This window comes from Capricornis sumatraensis, chromosome 6, assembly GCF_032405125.1.
Source record: "Capricornis sumatraensis isolate serow.1 chromosome 6, serow.2, whole genome shotgun sequence".
NCBI classification, from domain to species: Eukaryota; Metazoa; Chordata; class Mammalia; order Artiodactyla; family Bovidae; genus Capricornis; species Capricornis sumatraensis.
Genome location: NC_091074.1, coordinates 79,558,659 through 79,576,716, shown reverse-complemented (window position 1 = coordinate 79,576,716; position 18,058 = coordinate 79,558,659). Strand labels below are relative to the sequence as shown.

At 48.5% G+C, this 18,058-nt stretch overlaps 1 protein-coding gene across 2 annotated transcripts; it reads right to left on the bottom strand.

The window, feature by feature from the left end:
- Positions 1 to 471: 471 nt before the first annotated feature.
- Positions 472 to 13,847, bottom strand: CHMP7 (charged multivesicular body protein 7). Of its 2 annotated transcripts, XM_068974028.1 has the most exons (10): positions 13,513 to 13,847; positions 11,439 to 11,610; positions 5,591 to 5,776; positions 5,320 to 5,453; positions 4,124 to 4,172; positions 3,764 to 3,883; positions 3,379 to 3,477; positions 3,089 to 3,149; positions 2,149 to 2,328; positions 1,767 to 1,935 (listed from the first exon to the last, which is right to left on the bottom strand). In XM_068974028.1, the coding sequence occupies exons 1-10, from the start codon at positions 13,809 to 13,811 to the stop codon at positions 1,883 to 1,885; spliced, it is 1,353 nt and encodes a 450-aa protein (XP_068830129.1). In that variant the 5' UTR covers positions 13,812 to 13,847; the 3' UTR covers positions 1,767 to 1,882. The 2 variants fall into 2 exon arrangements, with proteins under 2 accessions (XP_068830128.1, XP_068830129.1); XM_068974027.1 differs by lacking the exon at positions 3,089 to 3,149 and having other exon boundaries at positions 472 to 1,935.
- Positions 13,848 to 18,058: the final 4,211 nt, after the last annotated feature.

The window sequence follows — 18,058 nt, the reverse complement described above, 5'->3', positions numbered from 1 at the left end:
TTGTGTGGCAGCCTGGATTGGAGGGGAGTTTGGGGGAGAATGGATGTACATCTAAGGCTGAGTCCATTTGCTGTTCAGCTGAAACTATCACATTGTTTGTTAATCGGGTATGGTGGTGGTGGTTTGAGTTGCTAAGCTGGGTCTAACTCTTGTGCCCCAAAGGACTGTAGGCTGCCAGGCTCCTGTGTCCATGGGATTCTCCAGTCAAGAATACTGGAATGGGTAGCCATTCCCTTCTCCAGGAGAACTTCCCACCCAGGGATCAAACCTGGGTCTCCTACATTGTAAGGCAGACTTTTTACCAACTGAGCCACCAAGGAAGCCCATATACCCCAATACAAAATAAACAGTTCAAAGGAGAAAAAAATGAAAGACAGAGGAAAACAAAGCGCTCGGGCTTTTTCTTTTAATTATTTACCAGATAAAAAAAGAAAAAATAGTGATTGTTTCTTTTTATCCCCAACATATCAGTTTCCCAAGGCCGAGTGGGAGAGAAATTTGTGGAACAGTGATCGTGCTCCTGGCCTGGAGCAGATGCCTCCCCTCACTCTCCGCCACCCCCAGCAGGAGGGGCAGGGCCAGGGGCCAGGCAGGCGTCTGGGACCGTGGCAGGGCAGCAGTGTGGCTGGTGTTTTTTCTTCTCCCTGCTGCCAGCAAATTCAGACCCTCTCCTGCCTGTCCCCCCACCACCCTCCCCTACTCGTCAAAGGAAGTAGGAAGATGGGCCTCCAGGAGGCGGGGCTGGGTGCAGAGCAGGACCGGGGAAGCACACAGCTGACGTGGTCAAGGCCACCGTCTTCTGCTTCTATTGCACATCCTGGCTCAGATGCCCTGCCCTGAGTGTTGGGCCACAACATAAGATGCTTTTGAAATTCAAACAAAAGAACCTGTGTTTTTCTGCCAGGCTCACGAAGGGGAGGTGTGCTGTTGTGTGGATTCTTCTGATTTGTGTTAAAGTTATATTTAAGTTATTCACCATGGGGGCAAGGCAAAGATACCTTTTTTAAGAAAGCAGATGGGGTTCGGATTCCTGGGGCTCTGTAGTCACCTGGGCTTCTGTCAAGTTCAAAAGACCCAGAGTAACCCTTTCTCCAGTCAACAGATGTTCTTTTGCATAACATGGAAGAGGCAGCTGGGTCCATCAACCCCACGAGACCCCTCTCCAACTATCACAACTCTGAGCCACTTGGGGGTGACCTCTCTTTCTGAACACCTGGAGAATCTGACAATGGACCCCAGGGAGCCCTAGTGCAGGCAGGGCTCTTCCCCACTCCTCTCTCTCCCGGGCTTCTCCACAGGAGCAATGGGAAGGAACTGGCGTTTCCCACCTTGTTTTACACTGTGTGTTTCTCCCTAAAGTGGCAGCTGTTTGAGTCTCCTCCTTCTCATTACCAGAGGGAACAGAGAGGGGCTGGGAGCTGTGTACCGGACCAACAGACAGAATAAACTCCTCTAAACACGTGGGGCGCGGGGAGGGGCCATGAGGACAGACTCTGATTTGGCAAACCTGCACAAACTCTTTCGTCTTCGCTGGCCAGAATGAGGCTGGTGGGGGAAGACAGACCTAACTGAGCCCGTGGCAGGACTGCAGGCTATGAGAGACGACAGGGCACACACAGAACCGGATAAACTGTGGCACTAGAAAGATGGGCAGGCAGGGCCATGACCCCGGCTGGCAGCACGCCTTGGGCGCACGCTTCCAGAAACTCTAAGTGTCCCGTGGTAAGTGGCGACATCCAGATGCAGGAGCGCTTGTCCTTCCTCCTCTTCCCAACACATTCCGAGTTTCTCGTTTAAATAACTATGTACACACACACACATACACGCAAGCCTGGTCTCTCTCTGACGTGAGGGTCCTTCACTTGAGGGTCCTACAATGGCTTTAGAGAGTTGGTTCCAATTGTCTTTTTGGAGATTTTCTGCTTGGGACCAAACCTGCAGGGAGACGAAATGGCTGAACTCTACGGCAGATCTCTGAGATGAAAGCACCCCAGTGTTTAAGGGACTGAGTCTTAATATAAATAAGGAGCCCAGGACTCCCTTCCCCCATTTGGTACCCTGGCAGAGGGAGCAAGCGTGTTGGGACCCATTAACCGTGAGCCAGAGGGTCACAAGCCCACCAGCCACCCTGGGATCACAGCTCCCTACCTCCCTCTGATAAGGACAGTTTCTCAAGTTCAGCTTCAAGTTCGGCATCTGAGATCCTAGTGTTAGGCACACTGTTGATATAAAACGTCTCCTGGGGGTTGTCGGGCAGATCCGAAGGTTCTTTGGTGGTGTCCTGAAGCAGGATGTCCAACTCCTTCTCCAGCTCCTCACTGTCAAAGTCTGGCGAGAAGAGACGACATAAGGACACATGGAAGTCCAGGGAGGAAATGCATTAATGATCAAGGACTGTGAACAGCAAACCCAGCTCAGCTTTACAAAAGATGCCCAGGTCTTCTTGAAGGATTATTTTAAAAAGCTGTGTGATGGGCTTCCCTGGTGGTCAAGTGGTTAAGAGTCTGCCTGCCAATGTAGGGAACACAGGTTCAATCCCTGGTCTAGGAAGATCCCATAAGCCGTGGGGCAACTAAGCCCATGTGCCACAGCTACTGAGCCTGCACTGTAGAGAGCCTGTGCTCCATGACAAGAGGAGCCTGAACCCCGCAACTAGAGAGCAGCCCTCGCTTATTGCAACTAGAGAAAGCCCATGTGCAGCAACAAAGACTCAGCATAGCCAATCAATCAATAAATCAATCATGTGAGTTGGGAGGCAAAGGGCACCTTCGAGCAGATACTCTTTGTCCACACACAGAGCTAAGTCATTGAGGAGGTTTATTTTGTTTACACCAAGGAACTGACCCTGCTTCTCCTTGCCCTAGGAAGATGCCCAGGGAGTAAGGGGCCCTGGAGTGCTGAAGGGTTGGTCAACAGCCTGTCAAGGAGGAAAGGCCAATTCCTTCCCATTACTCCTGCAGAGAAGCCCTGGAGATGGGGGAGAGCCCTGCCTGCATTAGGAGAACTGATCCTGGCCAGACCTATCCCTGCACAGAGAGGCGAAGTCTGCTTAGAAAGGAAAGACGACAAAATCATCTTGTCAACTCACCTAAGCCATTGGTTACCCCGCCAGCCAGTGTCTGAGAAACTTCGTCCTGGGTGTCACACAGCTGCAAGAGAAAAGCGCCAGACCGTGAACTCTGAATGCATCTCTGGAGATCTCAGTCTTTGGGTTTCAATGTTCAGGGTTACAAAGTAGTGCTGCCTCATCTGAGAATTGGGGGAAGTTTCCTCTAGTTCACAAGGTCAACAGTTGGGGAAAGAAGTATCAATACAACAAAGTCACTTCTGTCCTCAGAACTGTCTGGTGTAGGTACATGCCCTGCCCAGCCCGCATACCTCCTGGATCTGATCCACAAGGCTCTCCGCCTTCTCCACTGTGACATCCTTCATGGAGAGTTTCAGCGCTCCCACCCCGGCCTGATAGGCATTGAAAACCTAAAGAGAAAGCAGTGGTCAGTGCAGATGAAGAACACTGGGCAAAATACAGACTACATTGTTCTGTCTCCAGAAGACAGCTTTGGGTTTTTTTTCCCCTTACCCATGCACGATTCACCCCATGTCAACTGAGCCCAAAACTTCCCAACAGGAGGGGCAAAGGCAGTCCCAACCATATCCTGAAAGAACCCCAGCCTTCTCCAGACAGCAAAGCCTCAGTGGAAGGGAGAAGGGGCGGACACCGCATAGAACTGGCCAAACACTGGGGCAAAGGGGTGGTGGCTACCATCTGATCTGTCTGTGAGGCATAGATCCGGTCCAGGATGCCTTGAACTGTGTCCAGCTTGGCATGCAGGGCCTCGATGCGCTTCTCTGTCCGCTGCTTGGCCTTGAGAGACCTCAGGGCCTAGTGGGGCATGGAGACATGGTTAAGGACAAACGAGGTAGGCCAAAGGGCCCAAGGAAGAGTCCTTCCCAGAAGGTAAGACCCACCCCGGGTTTGTAAAGCAAGCCATCATGATGCCTGGGCCACCCACAGACGTTCTGCTAGCCTTGGGAAGGCTGCTTTCTGAACTGGGCTCCTCTCACTGCCATCCTAGGGCACCAGGACACAGCTGGGGGTGGGGAGTGGGGAGACAAAACTCACCAGCTGCTTCTTCCCTGCTCGGCATGCCCGGCGGGCTTCTTCTTTATACCTACAAAGGGACAGCTAAAAATGATGAGGCCATAGGAGGGGGATGGCAGGGTCCTCAAGTGTCCCCACAAGTAGCACTTTTGGTGAAGGTACTTTTCAAATCTGAAAAGCAAATTCATTTCACCCAAGGGCCAGAAAAACGATGCCCAACCGCCCATGGCCAAACCCCTGCAGCAGGTTGAAATATGAGCTGGGAGGGGAGGTCTGCATGTGGGGAAGGTAAACGACCAAGGAAAAGTTATTTCAGTTCATAGAGAGGGAAAACAGATCGACAAGGTGCCTTAAAGACAGACTGCCATCCTGGGAGCTGGCATGTAGGGTGTGCTAAGTTGCTTCAGTCGTGTCTGACTCTTTGTGACCGCACAGACTATAGCCTGCCAGGCTCTTCTGTACATGGGATTTTCCCAGGCAAGAACACTGGAGGGGGCTGACATGCTCCCCTTCAGGGGATCTTCCCGACCCAGGGATCGAACCCTAGTCTCTTATGTCTCCTGCACTGGTAGGCAGACTCTTTACCACTAGCAACACCTGGAAAGCCAGCAGGCAGGGAATGACTTCCTAACACCTCCAATGACCTTGGCGTTCCCACAAGGTGGGGATTCTCCCGCTGTAAGAGGGTGTGAACAAGCACATTCTGATTCCACGTCTATACAGCCTACCTTTCGGGGAAGTGCTTACATGTCTTCAGCAGGGATGTCTTGCCTGGTCATCCGAGGGGAAGGGCAGGGGTCCCTTACCAAGACCCCCAGAAGGCTGTATATACCTGGCGCATTCACTACTATTGGGCTGGCTAAGAGTTCATTCAGGTTTTTCTGTAAGATCTTACCAAAAAACCTGAATGAACTCTTCGGCCAACTCAATACATCCCCAAGATAAGGCCTGGCTCAGTAAACACTGGTTAAATGGATGATGGCTTAGAAGAATATAAACACAGTGCTAACAGCTGCACCCACAGGAGGAAGAATTCATTTTGTTTTCCTTTGTGATAATTGGTGCTTTCTGTGACTGTTGCACTGAGCAGTTAGTACTTTCCTAATCAGCAAAATATAACCTTAATTCTTTTTACAGAGCCCACGGTCGCCAGTGCTTTGCCAGCTCTGAGGGCCGGCCAGGGTGGGGTCTGGGGCACTCAGCTCAGGGGGAGTTACCTCTCGGCTTCTTGCGACAAGGACTCCACCTTGCGGGACAGCAGCTGTTCACTCTGCATCAGCTGGTAGACCCCAACATCCACGTCGTTGACAGGAGAGACCTTGGCGTGGGGGCCTCGGGCAAACTTCACGATCTGAACGGACAGGGACAAATTACTGCTGCTCTGACCCCGAATGCTGAGAAACCCCTGGGCAGGGGTGCTGGCGGCTATGTCAGCACACAGTGGACAAGGTCTCGGGGAGTGAGGCGAGAAGGAACGTGTTCCTGTACCTTCTCCCCATTCTGCTCCAGGACGGTGACCCGCTTTTCTTTCTGTAGCTGCAGCAACACCAGGTAGAAGGTCCTCTCGTCCGGACAGGAGCCTGCACACAGGGTGCTGAGCTCTGACAGGGCCACCACGGGGTGCGAGGAGAGCGGGGAGTTCTGATACAGACGGTACACCTCCTCAGCCTTCTCCTGCAGGGGAAGTGCAAAGTGCTTGCGGGGAGGGATCGCTGCCCCCAGAAACCAGAGAGCCCTGAGCCGTGTTTCAGATCCACGATCACACAAGGTAAGAGGAGGGGAGCACCCAACCTGTCCTCAGCTTTGGAAAAGGAAAAAGGATTCATGTTTTTTTTAAACCTTGGAGGAATGTCTGGTGAGCATGGGTGAAATAAGGCACATGGTATGTTGGGAGCCAACTCGGCTTGCCCTTCCATTTGGGACTCCATGTTCCTGCATCTCTCTTACCTATGGGCCCCCAAGAGGAGAATGAAACACTGTGGTGTGGTGGCATGGCCACAGATGGAGAGCCGAAGCTGGTGGTCAGGCCAGCCTGTGTGACCCTGAACCAGTCACTCTCACTGGTCCTTGGCAAGCTGGAGAAGGTGGATGGAGATGACGTCTATAAACTCCCGGCCAGTCCCGGTCTCTCCATTTTTATGCCAAATGGGAATCCTGCAAACTGGAACAGTACTGAGTCTAGAAAGAGCCCCAAGAGGGAAGTATTGGGATGGAATTTTCATGAGAATTTAGGAATCTTTAGACTTAGATGAGAAGTCTAAGAAACACAGGTTCCCAGAAACAATGCCACTGTCTTCCTCCTTCGTGGAAATTACTCTTTCAGTCTTCTGCAAATAAGAAATATGTACTGAAGTATGCACAGGATGCTATGAAAATACAGAGAAGGACTACCCAGGAGTTCAGCAATTGCTCAGAAAATAATAGTTGTTGAGCAGAATCCCATAGGTAAGTCATTATGTGGGATGTTGGTAGGAAGGTCATCTCAGGAAGAGGATAGTCACAAGCAGCAGCATGAAGTCTGAGTCTTCTTCACCACATATACAAAAATACCTACTACATTATTACCATTAAATTGAGAAAATGAAAGCATAAAATATTTGAAGAAAATGCTTAAAAGAAAAATCTTATTAACCTTTGAAGTAGAGGGTTATGTCTTTCTAAGCAAGAGCAGAAAAGTTACGCCTTTCTAAGTAAGAGCAGAAATTCAGTAGCCAAAAAGGAAAATTTGAAAAATCTATAGAAATATAAAAACTTTTACATGTAGAAGACATCATAAGTAAAAATGAAAACAAGAAACTGAAAGACAATATTAAACTCTTAATACTAAATATATCTTTTATATATATACATATATGAAAGTGTAGTTTTTCTGTCATGTCCAGTTCTTCGTGACCCCATGGACTGTAGCCAGCCAGGCTCCTCTGTCCATGGTATTCTCTAGACAAGAATACTGGAGTGAGTTGCCATGCCCTCTTGCAGGGCATCTTCCCAACCTAGGGATTGAACCTGAGTCTCCTATGCAGACTACAGTCTGTGGGGTGCAAAGAGTCAGACATGACTGAGTGACTAAGCCCACACACACATGCACACACACACACACCCTTAATAAACAGAAAACTCCCACCAATAATATAAAAGACAAAGAATCCAAAATAAAAACAGGCAAAGGCTATAAAAAGGCAATTCACAGAAGAGAATATGTAAATGGCCAGTGGATAGGTGAAAAGATGCTCAAATTCCAAAAAGGAAGTATTTTTATTCATCAAACTGACAAAATTTAAAAGACTTATGTTATCCAGTGCTGGCGAGGATGTGAGGAGACTGGTACTTTAATGTAATCTTCATGAAAGCGTAAATTAGTACAAAGTTCTGAAAAGTAATTTGGTAATTTCTGTTAAAACTTAAAATGTACATATACATTTCTAGAAAATAAAAGTGAAGAGTATACATGTAGGCACAAGGCTGTCAAAGAAGTATTTCTTTGTAACAGAGAGAAATTGGAATGACTTAAATATCCATTTGTGTGGTAACTATTGGATAAATTGTGGCGAGTCCATAGATTATTATGCAGCCATCCAAAAGAATGGAGTAGATCTGTATCACGTAGGAGGGACCTAGAAGGGTGTTCATGATGTATTAAGGCGGGAAAAAAAAAGGCTGGCTGTAGACCAATAGGTAAAATAAGGTAACATTTCTAGATAAATATGTACATACATATCTATGTATATGGGCTTCCCTGGTGGCTCAGTGGTGAAGAATCCACGGGCCAATGCGGAAGACACAGGTTCCATCCCTGGGTTGGTAAGATCCCCTGGAAATGGCTACCCACTCCAGTATTTTCGCCTAGAGAATCCCACGGACGGAGGCCCACCAGGCGGTGGGCTACAGTCCATGGGGTCGCCAAGAGTCAAACATGACGGAGTGACTGAACAACAACAAATTGTGTATGTGTATACTCACTTACTGTGTTAACCAATATTTCCTGACTCTCTACTATGTACCAGGCACCGTTCCCAGGGCCCATGAAACTTCTCCCTTCTGGTGGGGGAGAAAGATAAAATACAAGTAAATAAGAATTTCAGGAAGTACTAAACGCCAACAAGAAGATAAAATGGAAAGTAACATAATAAGGTCAATAAGAAGGGATGTGTGCTTCTGCAAACAGAACTGGGAAGGGAATGTACCCAAAGAGGTGGAGATGGGATGAAAAGAAAGGCAACTTTCTTTGTACAATTTTTGCAAATCACAATCTCGATGGGCAGTTTTTACTGTTTTGTATTTCTTTCAAATAAGATTAACACTTGCTGGCTGCTTTCTGCATTTAGACTTGGGAAAGCCAGTTAATCTCAGAAACAGGCTTTCTTTGTTTTATAAAAATATCCAGATAAGACCCTTTATTTTTCATACATGAAAACAAGTCTCCTTCCCAGGAGAAAACCATGTATCTGAAGTCATCATATATTTGGTAGCAGATGTCACTGAATGAGATTAAGCATCAAAGTGTTCCGTGTAGTGATGTAAGCTGAAAGTGAGGTCGTTCAGTTGTGTCTGACTCTGCGACCCCATGGACTGTAGCCTATCAGCCTCCTCCATCCATGGGATTTTCCAGGCAAGAGTGCTGAAGTGGATTGCCATTTCCTTCTCCAGGGGAATCTTCCCGACCCAGGAATCAAACCCGGGTCTTCCGCATTGCAGGCAGATGCTTTACTGTCTGAGCCACACAGAGTTAACAGTCCATGCCTCTGAAGAGCCAGATTTATTTTTCTACCTAAAGAGGATTAGACTACTCTGCTGTCAAAAATTGTTGGTTCTTAGAAGATTTCTGTGATTCCACTCCCATCTACCCCCATCTCTGCCTTTGCTCTCAAAACACTGAGTCCAAAACTACAACTGTGAGGATAAATGGAAGGACCCCCTGTTGCTTCAGGTTGGAGAACACCTGAGGGAAAAGACCACAAGGAGGGAAAGGGCTGGCCCAGAACCACTTAAGCCACCAAGCAGTTTCTGTGTGTCCCTGGCCGAGCCCTGGAGGCTGAGAGGGAGGGTAGTGCAGAGGGGGAGAGGTGATTTCCTGAAGAAAATGCATGCTGCTTAGTCAAAAATCCCAGGGCACAGGGACAGCAGGTAGGTTTTGGAGACTTGATCCCTAGGGTGAGGTGGCAGAGAGGAGGGCTGTCTGTCAGGGTGAGGAGAAACTGGAGCTTCTCATGGTGGGGGGCTGGGCGGGGGGGAGGTTGCGACCTGGCCCCCGCTGTGTGGAAGCCTCCAGGGCTCTGAGGCTGGACTTCAAGTGATTATGCCATTCAAATGTTAGTCACTCAGTTGTGTCCGACTCTTGGCAACCCCATGGACTGCAATCCACCAGGCTCCTCTGTCCTTGGGATTCTCTAGGCAAGAATACTGGAGTGGGTAGCCATTCTTTTCTCCAGGGGGTCTTCTCAACCCAGGGGTCAAACCCAGGTCTACTGCATTGCAGGTGGATTCTTTACCACTGAGCCACCAGGGAAGGTTGGGCTTTTGAGTTTCAAAAATAACCACTGTCTGCAAGTCTACTTTATAGACACTGTGTTCAGTCAGCTTTATAAACACACACACACACACACACACACACACACACTTAAGGTTACTATAACCTTGCCCACCACAGTCAGGTGGAGCGGTGGGGGTGATGCAGGTCTGCCCTGGGTTAGAGAGTAGGTGGAGGGCTTCCCTGGGGGTCCAGTGGTTAAGAATCTGCCTTGCAATGCAGGGGGACACAGGTTCCATCCCCGGTCAAGGAAGATCTCACATGCCACAGAACAACTACGCCCATGTGCCACAACTACTGAGCCCATTTGCCTATAGCCTGTGCTCCGCAGCAGGAGAAGCCACCACAACGTAAGCCCGTGCACCAGAACTAGAGAATAGCCCCTGCTGGCTGCAACGAGATAAAGCCCTCTCACAGCCATGAAGATCCAGCACAGCCAAAAATAAAATCAAATAATCTTTTTTAAAAAAGTGTGTGTGGAAGTAAAGATGTGGGGACAGCAAAGCTTGCCTAAGGAGACACAGCAGTGACTAGTCGGGGCCTCAGGTCCCACAAGGAGTCATCCTGAGATGGGAAAACTGGGGTGGGTTTACAGGCTGAAGGAGAGCATGAAAGAGCAGAAGGAATATACAGATTGCGAGGGTCACTGATGCCACTAAGGGCTGGGACAGACTTGAGAGCACATAGGGGACAGAGGAAGGACACTTCATCCTCTGAGCTTGGGGAGGAAGCAAGGCTGAGAGGAGGTCAAATTGGAAGCGGTAAGACAGAAAGTTGAAGTGCAACTAAGGGGATTCTTTCTATGTTCTCAGTGCAGTATCTGCAGAGAACATGAAGCACATGTGTGTGGGGGGGATGGGGGGTGGGGGGTGGTGGGACAGGAACACTAGGCAGCAGAGTGGCTCCGAGGGCCCTTCCTAAAGCTGGGACTTTGGAAGGGGCCCCACTCCTGGTGACAGAGCAATTTTTTCTGGCAGAAATGAAGGACCATGGGGCTGATCTAAGGTGGTTGATTTGCTGGTATCTCTCTGGTGTGGCCTGAGAGCTGCAGAGGAGCCAAGGGTGTAGATAAAAGAAGAAGTCAAGCATCAGTGGCATGCTCTGGGCTTTGGACAGAAGGCAGGCTGGGAGGAAGCTGAATGGCCAGAAGAGCATGAAAGGAAAAGAGCCTGGTGGTTTCTTTGACAGTGGTAAGCAAGGGAGAAAGAAGGACATCCGAGCCTAGCTTGCTTATTTGTTGTTGCGGTTTGGTCACTCAGTTGTGCCCAACTCTTTTTCAACCCATGGACTGTAGGGACCCATGGACTTTTTTCGACCCAGGCTCCTCTGTCCATGGGATTTCCCAGGCAAGAATACTGGAGTGGTTTGCCACCTCCTTCTCCAGGGGATCTTCCTCATCCAGGTATCGAACCTGCATCTCCTGCACTGGCAGGCAGGTTCTTTACCACCGAGCCACCAAGGAAGCCCAGTTTACTGACTTAGGGGAGGGCAAAGCTGAAAGAGGAAATGGCAACCAAGTTTTCTAAACTTTAGTTTATCATTAATCCCTACAAATATAGAAATTACTCAACTGTGTGTAACTGACAATTTCTAGATAGAGGTTCACCCTTGAAATGTACAAGTCCAACCAACAACTCATTGCTACAAAGTATAGCAAAAGGAAGGTCGGATAAACTCAGTTATCAGCTCTGTCAACCCGTAAGAAAGATCGGTTCTTTTTCTAATGTTTCACCCAAGCCACCCAAGAAACGTGGAGGGCCCTGTCATCACCCCAGATGACACCCAGACCTCTCACTCCTGAGCACCCACCTTAAGAAGCTCCACAGCCACGAGCACCTCCTCGGCAGGAACCTTATGATCCCCTAGCATGTTGGAAAGAGTCCACTTGAGGGGCTTCAGCAGGAAGACTCCGACCCCCCAGGAGATCCAGCTGCTGTCTACACTGGCCATGAAGTCAGACTCCCGCTGCAGCTCCCCTCGACTGCCGGTGAAGAAAGAAAAGGGCAGGTGGCAGGCTTTACTGCAATGGCCCCACCTCCCTCCTTAGCCCAAAGAGGAATGTGATCATCATCTTCATAAGCACCATTTACCAGGCACCTTCATGTCAGCTACTGTGAGCAGTGCTGTTTACGCTTCAGCTCCAAGCCTCACAACAATTTTTGGCAAGAGAAAACTGAGGGACTGAGAAGACAACAGAGGCCAAAGCTAAACTATAATTTGGCTCCAAAATGCAAGCTCTCTGATAAGGCTCCAGAGACACAGGAGGCCACAGGGCCTGTGTTGAGACTTCCCTTGACGAATAGAGCTCAAAACAATAACGGATTAGTGTCAAGGGCAAGATATGAGGATGAAGACAAAGCAGTTCAGAGAAAGGGTTTTCTGCTAGGCCTAAGCTTGGGTGTAGATAAGGCACAAGCATTTCAAAGTCCTAGTAATAAGTAGCTAGTTTTACTGAATGCTTCCCATGGGCCAGTCACTGTGCTAAGGGGTGCTAAGGAGTATCTCTTCAAATACACAAAATAAATATAAGTACAATCATGTTTTATAACTGATCAAACTGAGGCTTATGGGAGAGGTACATATTTTTCCCTCGGTCACATAATTTAGCATATGGCAGAGCCAGGATTTGCACCCAGGCCATCTGGCCCTCAATCAAAGCTGTTAACTACTCTGCTATGCTGCTTCTATGGAAAAATGTCTCCCTCAGAAATTCTTCAGGTCCCAGACCCTGTCAAACATCAGGAGGCCTCAGTGGGGTGCCAGCAGTCAGGAGAGGAGAAAAAGAGGTACTACAGGTCTCTGGGTAGGAAGTGGGAGAGGACGGTCCTGTTGTAATAAGGAAGCTCAGATTCTTCCTGCCCCTCATTGACTTTTTCAGCTACTGTCTACCCTGTGCCCCATGTGGGAGAAGTTCCAGAAGCGGCTTGCCCCATCAATGTCAGTCAAGGGAAGGGGGCTGGGAGGAAGGAAGATCTCTTAATTTGGAAGAGGGTTGAGCTAAAAGCAACATATCAAAGTTGACCTTCGTCAGTCTCCGACCCCGACGAAGTCACTGTGCTAGAGAGGCCGCTCAGTATATGACATATACAACCTGAGTGCAAATGCTCGAGACTCAGAAGACCCCGGGTCCAGCCCTGCCATAACCTCTAACCATCTGTGTAACCCCCACTAAGTTGCTGCACCTCTCTCAGACTCAGCTTCTGTCTGAGAGGATAATTCCGTCACCGCAGGACTGCTGAAGGAGCCAGATGAAATGATGTAGGCAAAATACCTGCACACAGCAAAGTGCGGTGTATCTGTTAGATGTTCATGCTACCCGCCTCAGGAACCTAGAAAAACCCTGCACCTGTCGCACAGGTAGCACCTACAGGACCTTCTCGGATCACCAAGATACTCAGTCATGTCCTCCGCTCTAAACAGCCTGTGCCAAGGACAAGCCAAGACAGGCCAGACACAATACCTGTGCCGGGGGGCTGTTGGCAAGGTCCCTACACACCTCTCCCCCACCACTACTTTCTTCTTAGCTCCGCCCTTCCTTAGTTCAATAAATCCTGTCTCGCAGACCTCCTGTTGTGGGGTTATTCACATTTGGAAGCCCCTACATAACGGGATTCCAGTCCAGATCACTGTCACCTCCGCCAGGCTGGCTTCTCCTCTTACCGTCTGGATCCCATCTAATCAGGCTATCCTGGCTCCTCAATTTCCTCCATACCCCACCTCCCATTCCCTCCAAACACCCCTAAACTGGCCTCCTTAGCCCACTGAGCAAACACAGATGGCTCCTGGAAGCCAGACCCAGGACTGGGCGCGGTGCGCCCGGGAGAACTGCCTGGGTCGCTGCCCGCGGGGAGCCGCCCCGCCCCCCGGCCGGGCCCGCCCTCACCGCAGCAGGTCCTGCAGCACGGTGGCCAGCCCCAACGGGACGCTGCCCTTGCGTTGAAAGGCCTCCTGCAAGTCCCGCAGACGCAGGCGCACCACCCCCTGGCGGCGGCTGTGGCTCAGCACCAACGGCGCCCAGAAGCCCATCTTGCTGTCCCAGTCGGTGCTGTTCACCTCGCGACTCCTTTTGAAGGCTGAGAACAGGAAGGACATGCGCTCCTCATCCTCCTCCCACTCCGGAGGCAGTAGGCCCGCCGGGTCTCCCCCGGCCGGGGCCTCGGCCTCCCGTTCCGGGGACCACATCGGAACCCCAGCCCCGCCAAGGAACCGAACACAAGCCTGGCCCTAGTCCCCTTCCGCCCTGGTTCCTTCCCGGCTTCCGTTCCTGGGCCACCTCCTCCTCTGTCATTACGTCACCACCGCGTGAAATAAGTCTCTCACGTCCTCACGGCGCATGCGTCTCTATACCCGGCCTGCGCCAAGAGGCGAGATAATAACCCTATTTTCTAAGAAGCTCAGAGCGCTTGCGCCGACCCCTCCTCCCGCAGTCTTTGTGCGGAAAGGAGGACGTCGCGCGTGCGCGGCGGATAGGTGAGCGTCGCGCCCCCTCGAGAATCATAGAGTTTGGCCGAGCGTTGTAGAGAGGCGAATGATTATGCCTCAAACTTGTGGTGGTTTCAGGTACTAGGACTCGAGAGTGTCGCTAAGGGGCCTCAGAGGCACCAGGATCGCCGCGTGGATTACCGTTCATCGCTGCTTGACCCGGCGGTCTTACTTCGGACATTTAAACTTCCAAGTTAGCCTTCGTTTACAGTAATGTCAACGGATGAACAAAACTGTCACTCAATCTCTGTGACAATGTATACACCGATTTTCAGGAATACACACGCTTCTACTTTTCTTGCTCCCCACCTTCTACCCTGGAGTGACCCTTCTGTTTACTTCTCAGAATCAGTATCCAACAGATCCCTTAAGATCGAGCCCAATTCTAATCTTCCTTGAGGGACTTGCCTGGCAGTCCGGTGGTTAACACTCCCCGCTTGCACTGTAGGAGGCATGGGTTTAATGCCTGGTTGGGCTGCCGGCTATGGGGTCGCACAGAGTCGGACACGACTGAGGCTACGCAGCAGCAGCAGCAGCAGCAGCAGCAGGGCAGCAAAGATCCCACAAGCCTCGTGGCGAGGCCCCCAAACAAACAAATAAGAACAACAAAACCTTTCTTGAAACCATTTCAGACTGCATGATTGTTGATTTCTTTTCTGGAGTGGACGGTTTAGCATTTACCAATCTGTGTCCTGATCCCTGCGGGCAGGTGCAATTTCCTTAAATATCTACGTCGCATAGTGGTGCCATTGCTTGCTTGTTGCTACGTCGCTTCAGTCGTGTCCGACTCTGTGCGACCCCATAGACGGCAGCCCACCAGGCACCCCCGTCCCTGGGAGTCTCCAGGCAAGAACACTGGAGTGGGTTGCCATTTCCTTCTCCAATGCATGAAAGTGAAAAGTGAAAGTGAAATCGCTTGGAAATGTTGCCATAGAAATGTTTCAGAAACTGAAAGCTACATAACTTGACTCTTGCCCTTCTAATATCTTAGAATATTGTTAGTCTCAAAAAAAAAAAAAAAAGAGAGAGAGAGAGAAAGAACACCTCATGAGTGTTTGAGGAGTGTGTCTGGTCTCTTAAGAATCAATTAGTTTTCTTTTTAACTGAACCATTAAAAAGGCAAAAGGAGTTTCTTTAATGGAACCAGGTAACAATCATCAGAGTTGGATGTAAACTTGGCCTCTGCCCCTCACTGGCTGTGTGACCTTGATTAAATACCTAAACTTTCTGAGCTGCTTTTGTAAAATTTTATTTCCTAATGGGGTTGTTTGAAGGAAATGTTATGTAAAATAACTGGCATATAATGTAGTAGGTGTTATCACTGAGTGGCAGGCTGTTTAGTAGTTGGGACCCAGTTTAAGGAAGAATTTTAATAAGCATTTTGAAGAAGGAGAAGCGATATGATTGGTTACATGAATGAATGTATCCACTGTTATTAAGAGGTTATGTTATATTCTTCCAAGAGTGTTCACAGTCAATATCTCAATTAATACTCATAACAACTGACAAAAATTTTCCTTGACGACACTCTGGACAGGTTCTTCTGAAGCCTCTTCTTAACTATACTTGTCAACCTTGGCCTATAAAGATGTAAACAAAGACTAACATAGCTTCTAACAGCTGAAGGCATATTCACAGGATGACCCTAGCCACCTCTTAAAGTGCCTACCTGAAAACACTCAAGGTTGTCAAAAACTTTACTGCTTGTTTGCATCCAACACCTGAAGACAGGGCCCCTGTCTCTTGGCCTCTGTGGCAGGGGAGGATTCTAACCTGATAAGCCCTAGTTAGCAAACCTATACGAGTTTACAGGGATCAACCTCCTTTTTTTTTTTTGTAATTTCTCACTGCCCTAACCCTGCTGAGACAACCTCATCCTCTTACCCATTCCCTCATTCTCCCTTTAAAGAGCCCCATCATCTCTGTACAAATGAAAGTTGAGTTCAGTTCACCCTGGACTTTTTCCTATTGTAATAGTATATTACTGATTAAAATCTGTCCTGACTACTTTAACTAATGTCTGGCTTTATAAACAAAGAACAAATTTTGATCCAACCTGTGAGATGTTTTGGTACTTCTTCCATTTTACAGAAGGGAAAATTGTATCGTGACTACTATGAGCCTGGTGGAAAACATTCCAGAAAAGAATACTATATAATGTGAGTTGTACCCTGAGAAACATATTTCAGCTATGCTGTCATACCCTATAAAGCGACCCATTGGTCTATGTCATGAAAGAGTCCAGGTTATTTTTTCTACCCTAGTCCCTGAATCTGATAAAATAGTCCTGCTTCTAACCATTTTCCTTGGTGGTCAGATGGTAAAGAATCTGCCTGCAATGCGGGAGACCTGGGTTTGATCCTTGGGTTGGGAAGATCCCCTGGAGGAGGACATGGCAACCCACTCAAGGACTCTGGCCTGGAGAATCCCCATGGGCAGAGGAGTCCATGGGGTTGCAAAGAGTCAGACACAACTGAGCGACTAAGCACACACACCACCTAAGCATTTTCAGGAGAGCAAAGTTGTGGCCACCTGTATCTTAAAAGTACCACTGGGTTCCTGACACCTCTGGGTGCATAGTCCTCTACTTCCACCTTTTGGAGATTGAAGAGGTACTTTGAGTAGTGGAAATGGAAAGAAAGCTCTGCTGATCCTGAGAGGGGTGATTGGACACACAGCAAACTTTCACACTGCTGAGTTTTCAGGGTCCATGCTCTTCCTCTGCTCTGGGGGACTGGCTATTTTTCATCTTGTTGTTGCTGTTGTTTAGTCACTCTGTCATGTCCAACTCTTTTGCGACCCCATGGACTGTAGCCTGTCAAGCTTCTCTGTCCATGGGATTCTCCTGGCAAGAATACTGGAGTGGGTTGCCATGCTTTCCTCCAGGGGATCTTCCCGGACCAGGGATCGAGCTCACATCTCCAGCATTGCAGGTGGATTCTTTAACACCGGGCCACTGGGAAAGCCCAACATGAAAGGATATACATGTATATTTAATCTGATGGACTGCAGCTCTAAAAGTCACCAAATCTGTACCCTTAGGAACATACAACACATCCTGATACTTATTCAGCCAGAGGCTGATTATAGGTGACAAAGGGAGCATTAGTAGGGAAAACAGAAAAAAAGAAGACTCCTACAGCCCCATCAGCACCATCCTCCAGGCCCTATCTCCTGCCTCCAGAACCTTCCTGCTACTTCTCCATACAAAAGAATTCAGTGAAGGGTATTTAAGAGGGAATAATATGCTATGATGGTATATGTTGGCTCTGCATTCATTCAAAAGTAATGATTGAGAACCAGCTATATTTCCAGTATACATACTAATTTATATAAATTTATTTATATTTAAAAATTTTTATGGACACACAGACATAGTGAACAGACTAGTGTATACAAGGGGGGAAGGAGAGGATAGGGACGAATTGGGAGAGTAGAGTTAAACATTTCCATTACCATATAGAAAATAGATAGCCAGTGGGAATTTGCTATATGTCTCAGGGAGCTTAAATTCCATGCTCTGTGACAACCTAGAGGGGTGGGATTGGGGGTGGGAGGGAGCTTCAAAAGGGAGGGGACATATATATACCTATGGCTAATTACTGTTGATATATGCAGAAACCAATACAATATTGTAAAGCAATTATTCTCCAGTTAAAAATAAACAAGTTAAAAAAATTTATTGGAGAATAGTTGATTTATAGTTTCATGTTAGTTTCAGGTGTGTGCAGCAGGGTGAATCAGGTATGCATACACATATATCCTCTCCTTTTTTAAGATTCTTTTCTCATATAGGCCATTACAGAGTACTGAGTACAGTTTTCTGTGCTATACAGTAGGTTCTTATTGGTTATTTTATATATAGTAGTGTGTATATGGAGAAGACGATGGCATCCCAATCCAGTACTCTTGCCTGGAAAATCCCATGGACGGAAAAGCCTGGTAGG